The sequence below is a fragment of the Nilaparvata lugens genome, unplaced genomic scaffold, assembly GCF_014356525.2.
Source record: "Nilaparvata lugens isolate BPH unplaced genomic scaffold, ASM1435652v1 scaffold7517, whole genome shotgun sequence".
Classification (NCBI taxonomy): Eukaryota; Metazoa; Arthropoda; class Insecta; order Hemiptera; family Delphacidae; genus Nilaparvata; species Nilaparvata lugens.
In genome coordinates, this window is record NW_024093265.1 from 3,100 (window position 1) to 12,534 (window position 9,435).

The following is a 9,435-nucleotide window of genomic DNA, read 5'->3' on the forward strand; positions in this document are numbered from 1 at the left end:
TTGCACTCATACAGGCAGTCTCGAACTGTGCAACCTTTCTGGCAGTTCCCTTGGTACAACACCTGGCAGTTTTGAGCTTTAAGGCTGTTGTTCCGTTCCCAATCATTCATAGTTGAGAATTATATTGTATCTATCAATTTATAAGTAAATAAATAAACACCTGTAGGCTACTCTGTTGCATATCTATACTTTTACACTATTAAAATTAAACTTGAATTAAAAAAAAAACACTTATGAAAATGTGAAAAATACACTTACAGTACATTGGTGGTACATCGTTTCGACCTGTTGTTGTCTCCAATGTAAAGCTGCGTTTACACCAAAGTTATTAACAAAATGTTAATAGCTTAATCCTTATAGATTCTATTAAATTGAACATAACTTATCATACACATGATGAACATATGTGTTTGTCAAGTTCCGTTCAATCTAATAGAATCTGTAAAGATTAAGTTATTAACATTTTGTTAATAACTTCAGTGTAAACGCAGCTCAAGTGCATTTTCACTTCATAAGTGTTTTTTTAAAATTCATGTTTAAACGCCTGTAGCTGACATTATCAAAGGCAGTGTCGTCACTCTCTCTTGCTTCCACATATCCTTTATCTACTCTGCCAAAGGCAAATATTTATTATTTTCAATGGATGAAATAAAATAAATAAAACATACCTGGACAAATTGCACCTGATACTGTAAGGCGACCCAAAACTGCTTGAGTTGCGATTCTTAAGCGAACTGCGAGGCACGCCGGGCGGACATCCGTTCAGTTCCGTCTTGTTGCGAATCGACTTCCGGTGCTGCGAGGCAAAGTGTGCCGAGGCACAGTGTTGCGAGGCACAGTGTCGCGAGACACAGTGTTGCGACGCACAGTGTCTCGCGTTGGCTTCCGAGCGGCGTCGGCGTCGTTCGTCGCTGCGAGCCTGTCGCCATTCTGGTTCCTCGCCTATAAACGAATGGAATTAGGTGTGAGAGTACACAACAGAGAGGTCAGGCGTTCTTGGAAACGGAATAGTCAAGCTCTTCACTACATGTGTACATGTGAGAGGCTTTAGACTAGTCAAGTTTCTTTGAATTCAAGATTTGAGTGAAATAATAAATGAACAAATAATTAAATAAATGAATATACATAATTAATTAAATAAACTACTTTCAAACTTGAAAATACTTGAATCTAAGATCCAATGTAGTTCCTTCTTTAAGTTACAGCATGAATTTCATGAATAATAAATAATTAATTAAATGAACGACTTTTGCAAACTTGAAAATACTTGAATCCAAGATACCAATGTATTTTCTTCTTTAAGTTTCAGCATGAATTTCATGAATAATAATAATTAATTGAAATGAACGACTTTTGCAAACTTGAAAATAATTGAATCCACGATACCAATGTACGGTAGTTCTTCTTCAATTTTTGTTGAAACAAAAGTAGATATTGAACATGTTTGACTTTTGGATTCAACTTGAAGGTACAATAATCCTAATTAAAAATGAGAAAACGAGATAAAAACAGTTGTCAGTCAATGTTGAATGTATAACAACAAAAAACAGTCAAGGATACGGTACCAATGTCAATCATATGCTGAATTTATAGCCTGAGTTTCACTATCGTGGATTGTCAATAATAATAATTGAAGAAAACATTATATATCAGGCAGATAGTTAGTATAACAAAGAACAAACGATTTGGAAACAGTGCGGAGGTAGAAAAAGATAGAGCTATCTGCTTTGCCTGATGACAGACAAGGATAGCAAACCAATAATGTAAATCAGGTGCTGAATTTATAGCCTGAGTTTCACTATAGTTGGATTGTCAATAAATTGAAAAAAACAAGGTACTATATCAGGCAGAGAGTTAGTGGTACAAAGAACAAACGATTTGGCAACAGTGCGGAGGTAAAAAAAGATAGAGCTATCTGCTTTGCCCAATGACAGACAAAGTATAGAAAACCAATGTTAATCAATAGCATTGCTGACTGTATAACGTGAATCTCTCTATATAGAATATAGATATAGTAAGTAGCCCTACAGTGTACTTGCCTAACAGCCAATAGGTGAGGACCTCTCCTTTTCCCTTCATGCCCACCAAACCTCGTTCAGCGAACCTGTAGCCCTGTAGGCGGTCCAGAAGGGCCTTGCACTGGGAACTGCAGTGGATTCGAAGGGCTAAAGGTTATAAGTAATGAATATATTCAGTAAGTTTAATATTTACATTTTCCACAATTAAAAGTCTGCACTTGCGTTATTTTAGTGTAAAAATCATATATATGTTATAAAATATACAAACGTCAAATATGTAAAATGTTCTCCTACTCTACAACTATGAAAAATAGAAACTAAAAAGAGTATTACTCTTTGATACAACTGAACATACTTGTATTAAAGAAAGACTGAATTACATTAATATTACTATATCTGGAAGTATATAGATACTTATCAACTTGAAATAATTAAAAAAAAGAAAAGAGAGTGTAAGCCTACACTTTATGAGTCCTTTATTTTTAAAATAAAGTGTACAATATTCCTACCATACATTGAAATTATCCAATGCCTTCCTTACTTGAATTAATAATAATAATTAAGGGCCGGGATTTAGCTAAGTTTACAGATGGAATTAAATAGAGAATGCATTTATCCAAATGCTAATTAATAGATATTATTATTTAACGAAAATCCTTATAAACGCTGTAAATGGCAATGTGAGGTACCGGTTCGATTCCGGCCTGCAAATAATTTTGGATAGTGGTTCTCATGGATTTCCATCTAGCTGTTAACCCTGTTTCAATGTCTGCAGTAGCAGAATCTTCGGGTGATTACAGCATTTATTTAGGATCTTCGTTAGATAATATATATTCAGCTAAGCCTAGACTTTTAAACGCTGGAGTCAGAAAATTAGCTTTCCAAAACGGGCATAGTCACAGCTTTTATAACAGTAGTCGGAGTTTTTATTTTCTCATTTCTATAATTGGAAACGTTTTTCCTTGACGGAATTAGACATTCCTAAATAATTCAAAATAGCTGAAACTTTACAATATTTTTCCTTCATTTTATTTTGTGTTCAATTTTCTAGTTTTTCGAAATTCAATTCAAACGTGACTATGACAGATGCGACTACCCCCGTTTTGGAAAACCAATTTTCTGACTCCAGCTGTTTAAAGTCTAGGACTTAGCTAATCCCGAGCTCGGAAACCGCCCTAGAAAAAATAATTAAGGCCGTTTTCCGAGCTCGGGATTTGGCTGAGTCCTAGACTTTGAACAGCTGGAGTCAGAAAATTATCTTTCCAACACGGGGCGTAGTCGCAGCTTTTATAACAGTAGTCGTAGTTTTTATTTTCTCATTTCTCTAATTGGAAACGTTTTTCCTTGACGAATTACACATTCCTAAATAATTCAAAATAGCTGAAACTTTACACTATGTTTCCTTCATTTCTTCATTTTATTCCTCCTTTTTCCCTTCATTTTATTTTGTGTTCAATTTTTTTTGTATCAATTTTATGATACAAAAGATAGAGTACCGTAGGTCTACACTTTATGAGCCCCTAATTTTTGAGAATGAAGTCTAAATTCATTAGTCTTTGACCCGGGTATGGATGATCAATATTGTAAATATAGCCTATGATCAATAATTAGAATAGAATAGAATAGAATAGAATGACGACTTGTTTATCTGTTGACTTGGCGAAGTTGGCGAAATTACAGAAAGTTTATGGTTGACAAAGTTGCTAATCTTGTATGTTTTGTATAAATTCAATTCAATTCAATTCAATTTCATTTATTGCCAATTAGAATATTCAAAACATATACAGAATCTTTATAATATGACATTAATTAAAAATATAAATAAATAAGCATAATTACTCATACTACATATACTTGAATAAAATTAAAATAAAATATAAAATCTAGGCATCACCAGCAAAAGAAAATCTTTGCCCGCTGGTGAGAGTTGCAAAACAGTAAAAGAAAAACATAATATTTCGAAATAATGCAGAAAGTTAAAGTTAAATTTAACTAATAATTACAAAATTGATAACAGCAGAATCATAAAAATCCAAACAAATATGTGCTGAGAAAAGACTATAAAATGAAAATAAAATAATTTTAAAAATGTTTATAAGCTGTGAATAAAGCACTATTAGATTCATTAGATTGATCCTAATAATTAATTATCAAATTTGAATTATAATGAATAATTACCAGCTCCAGTTGATTCCATACGGCTAGCAGTGTTGACGGTATCTCCGAATAGACAGTAGCGAGGCATTTTAAGACCCACTACTCCGGCACATACTGGTCCTGAAAAACAATGCAATAGTTGAATAACTTTGATAAAAATAATGAATAATATATATTATTCAGTTCAATATCTAAAATGACATGAATTTATGACTAATGATACCCATTACAGCTTGAAGTGTCTTCCACTGCAAATCTTTATTCACAAATCTAATTTATATCAAATTTATAGAAGGTGATTCGAACCCAACATTCTATCAAGTGATATAGCCAGCTAGCTCCAATCATTATAGCTCCTAATATTAAGTGTCCTGACAATAGTGTCAAATGTTCATTCTTCAAGAATAATTCAGAATAATCATTCAGAAGTAATTACACAACTTACAGAAAAGTACCACAGGCTTAAGCCCAAAAACGGTTCCAATTCTAATTTATACAACAGTCCAAATGTAGCTAGGTTATGTGTCACTTAACATTCATCAATTACACACTCAATTTACAATTCAAAACACACAAAAATCATTTTTAAATTAAAAAAATACTTCTAAACTAATTAAATAATCACAATTAATTAGAAAATTCCAAACATAACTAAATGAATAATCTACTGCATTCTACTGACTAGCTACTGAATAACTCAGTTAAATCAACATGTATAAAAGTTGAATTAGACACACAATAATGTTCTATCTGTTTCTATTGATGACAAAATTTGTGTTTTTTACTAGGCCTACATCATCAAAGATTCTATAATATAATTCAATACAAGTGATGTACAAGTAATTTTTTATTCATGAAATGTATTCATGATAGGTATCTACTCATGCTCTTGCATTGGAATTGTGTAGGAGGATGAGTGGAGCGAAGAGTTAGAATGAAGGCAGTCAATCAATAAAACAATACAGTGTTCAACCAATAAAAGTAGGCTATTGCTCCTCATTAAAGAATAAACGGTTCACTTTTTGTATAGATAGAATGGAATCAAGATGGAACCAACCAGAATGTATTCCGATGCGGAGCATGATTGTCAGAAGGCCGATGCCTGATCTGGAATCTCTTGACGGCTTCGAGTAGTGAAGCGACATTGAAGCGATCTCTGCCGCGTGGTTGTCTCCGTTGCGCACTGGAAGCCCACTTACCTACACTCATTAAATAACAAGGAACAAATGTAAATAATTATGTAGCATAAGCTGAATTCGCACACGACAGTGAAATTAATTCCCATAAGTTCTTATGGTATTATTCATACTCACTTGGATAAGCTGAGTGGGAATGTTAGTTCAATTAGAAGTTATATTTAATCAGGAATATGTTCACTGTTCTCTGTCCTGTTGTGTGTGAATCCACCTTAATGAACTACAATTTATAATAAATCATTCAATCATAATAATTGATTATCTCTAATGAAACAAATGATTGGAAATAGAATAGGCTATCATGAAACTGTTGCAAACGAATATGAAAGATAGGAGTTGCCTTGGGAAACAGCACCTCGCTCTAGTTGAATGAAATGAAATGCAGAATAATAGCTAATAGTATGAGTTGAGGAGAACTAAATTTTGTATACATCTAAAACTCTAGAGTTTCTTGATTTATTCGGTTTTGGAAGTAGATCTTATTCTCTTATATATTTTTGATTATCTATTAGTTATAAGATAGGTACTATAATCTTTGTCTGTTAGAGCAGCCTATGCTCTTTGGAATGAATAACCCATATAATTGACATAATGAGGAACACTGAGGATCCATCATAAAAGTTCAATAATTTATCATAATTGCATCATAGTACAGTATAGTATACATTAGTTATTATCACAATTAAACATAATGGAAATGATAAAAGAAATATTGGGAAATGAGCCTTATCAATATTGATAAATAAGCATACAGAGTATGATACTCCAACTTCAAACCTCACGCCTTTCTAGAAATAAATCAATCTGAAGAAAACGAATAAGAAACAATGTGACCCACTGTTCAATTTTTAATAGTTTAAAATGGTCCAGATAGCTCTGGAGAAATATCACAACATTACTATATTTTAATACGAGAACAATTGAATTGTGGGATTATGTAATATAAAAATATTGAAATTGTAGGCCAACTGGTAGGTCCTCTTAACCCTCCAATGATCCTTTCTCATTACCACACACAAGCCTTGAGTCATATGAGAATTACCCTCAGCAAAAATGAATGATAACTCACCACATGTAAGCATCTCCAATAGTCTCCACTTTGTACACATCGTAGTTCTCAATGGTTGAGTCAAAGCAAAGGGTACAAATCGTTGAGAAAATCCACAACCTGAAAAAGTAATAAAAATATTAAATCAATTTGATAGATAGTTCTAGAATCATGATCTACAATATGGAGATGAGCTACGCTAATCCTTCAATATAATTTTTGTAACTACGGTACCGCATATCAATGCCAGGAATTAATTCCTGCCTGTATATTCAAATGGAATATACATGCTAATAAAACAATATAAAAAACTCGTTAGAAACCTTTTATGAATCTGTACAAAAGTAGCCCCTATAAGTGAAGTGTTCTTATGTTAATACTACAGTATATTAATAAATGTTTTCATTCGTTTAGAACGCTCTGCTATTCGTCAAGCTACCTAATTATATAACTAGCAGGAAATCCATGCTCCGTAATTTAGGTCTATTTTAAAACTTGACCTAACAGATCTTGAAGAATTGAAAAAGACCTATAACATCCTCGGTTACAGTAATGAAGAATCTATATGCAAATTTTCAAGTTAATCAGACCAGAAGTTCCGACGTGATCAAACATAACTTTCCTATCCCGTATCGTGGATAAGTCATTCCTTTCTCATTATAGTAGTATGGATAATTCAATAATAATGTAATGATCCACATTCATTCAAAGAAGCATAATTCAGTCGCCTCAAAAATACCTAATCAATATATTTGAGATTGAACATTTAAACATCAACTTGACCTACCTATATAAGTTAATCTTATAATGGGTTGAGCAAGGAGGCAATAATATTACAAGACGATATTGCAAAAAATCACTTATTACAATCAATGTAGCTGATAATAATGTACCTATACAACATGCTAAGTTGTGAATGTAATTTCAAAAACCAATCAATTAGAGAATTCCAATATGACATTATTTATTACTGTAAAATATCAATATAAGAAATTATTTATTGAATAATCAGAGCTGCTTTGAATAACAAACATTGAAAGGACAAATTTATCAATTTACTTATTGATGCTTTCAACTTATTAGAACCGATCAAAAGCACTACAGCCCAATATGAGCTTTGGTCGCCTCCACTACAGCTCTCCACGTTTCTCGGTCATCAGTCATTTTGTCTCCATTCTGTAAATCCCATTTTTTGGAGATCGTCTCTCACTTCATCCTCCCACCTTATTCTCGTCTCCTCTCTTCCTTCTTGAATGAAGCATCTTCTCGGATATATTTTCGCCACACTGCACAGAAAGCAGCTGTTTTCCAGTCCCTACGTAGATCTGAAAGACCTTGTTTGCAGACGACTCTCTGATGTAAGAAACAGGTTCTTTTCTGGTCTAGGCAGAAGGTGTTCTCTTTCCAGCCGCTTGGAAGTCCGTAGTTAATAAATCATTCACTAGATCGGGCGAGTGTCCACTTTCTTCATCAAGTCGCCATGATTTCAGTTCGAATTTCAAATCAAACTAATTCACATTCGCTTCGCACCATTTTATTCAATTATTTATTGTTGATAGCACATTCAAATTTCAAAAATGCTTGAAGATGACGACGCCCGTGATATTCCAAGTGAAATTGTAAAAGATCTGAAATCCTGACTGCAAATCCTCTACCACTAAAATCAAGAGATAGTACATAACAAGTATTCTTTATTTATTTTGTCAGCAAACCTGTGGTGGTGCGAAAAATATCGTTCGCACCACGGGAAAAAAATGTTTTTCCGGTTCTCAATCTTTTCTAGTCTCGGCCTACGGCCTCGGACTTAAAACCGATTTCGAACCGAAAAATCTCATTTTCTGCTCTAGGTGCGAAATTACTATTAGGCATTCTGGATATTGTGGAAGTTATTGGATGAAATAAATGGTTTTGGCAATACCGTATCACGTCGTTTCAAAAAATCAATCAATTATTTGCCATAAAATAGTTATTCAATAGTTCATTCAATATGACAACTATTTCATACACTTATTGTGAGCTATTCTACAGTGATATGTGAATATGTGAGACATACCTGAAGTGGTGTGCTTTCTGCTGACATGGCAGTAAAACCAACAATGTCACTGAAGTAAATTGTGACAAAGTCAAAACTCTCAGCCTCGACTTTGTTGCCTCTTTTCAGTTGTTCTGCCACATACCTTGGCAGCATCTCGTACAGGAGTGCCTCTACACAAAATACAAACATTTTTAGTCACATCAAAGTCTCCACATTGTTTAATGATTATAAACGATTTCTAGATTCAAGATACCGTTTTGAAGAGATCTGGGATTTTGTCAATATCCACTTTATTTCAATAAAAATTATTATTTTACAGAAGCATTCTTTTGTGTGTGCTATTAATAAAATATTGACAAATCTCAAGTCTCTTCAAACATGGAAAAGTTCCACAACATCAATATTCACTCCACAAACTTAATCAAGATTTCTTATTTGGCAGACATTTTACAAAATGTATAAGCTCATATATCATATAACATGGAACTACAAATAGATTTTTTTGAAAAATGAGAAAATATTTAAGTTAGTTGAGATTGAAAACACTGTCATCAAAAAACTTTTCAACAAGATTGATATATTGTTTTTTTTTTCAATTAATATTGATATTTTGATTCCTGTGTTAGGTACCATAGACATTAGCAACTTTTAATGTATGGTTCTTTGAAGGTGTTGTCATGACCCTAGTGACCTGGCAAAATTAATCTAATATTTATTTATTTTATTTATTTACAATGCAAATGACACTAATGTAATAACATTGAAAGATAAAATAATAAGGTAGTCCTTGTGCTATTTTCTTCCAGATTTATAGGTGACAAAGTCCAAAATAAGGTTAGAATTTCACTTGTACAATTTTTATAAAATTTAGTGTAAAATAACTATAAATTTTGATTTAGATAGCTTAAATTGATAAATTAATAAAATAGTCCACTCAATTACCACTTTTAAGAATAGCCATATATTAGGTCTATAATAATA

General features: G+C 32.7%; 1 protein-coding gene across 1 annotated transcript; it reads right to left on the bottom strand.

Moving 5' to 3' along the window:
- Positions 1-668: 668 nt before the first annotated feature.
- On the bottom strand, positions 669-8,624 carry LOC111062080 (atrial natriuretic peptide receptor 1-like; the record flags this gene model as incomplete). The annotated part of the gene is given in 9 exon segments (XM_039445655.1): positions 669-942; positions 2,040-2,165; positions 4,197-4,295; positions 5,233-5,261; positions 5,263-5,311; positions 5,314-5,374; positions 6,437-6,511; positions 6,513-6,539; positions 8,473-8,624. Coding segments are annotated over 9 exon segments (892 nt in total), but the record flags the coding sequence as incomplete, so codon positions are not given.
- Between the last annotated feature and the right edge of the window lie 811 nt (positions 8,625-9,435).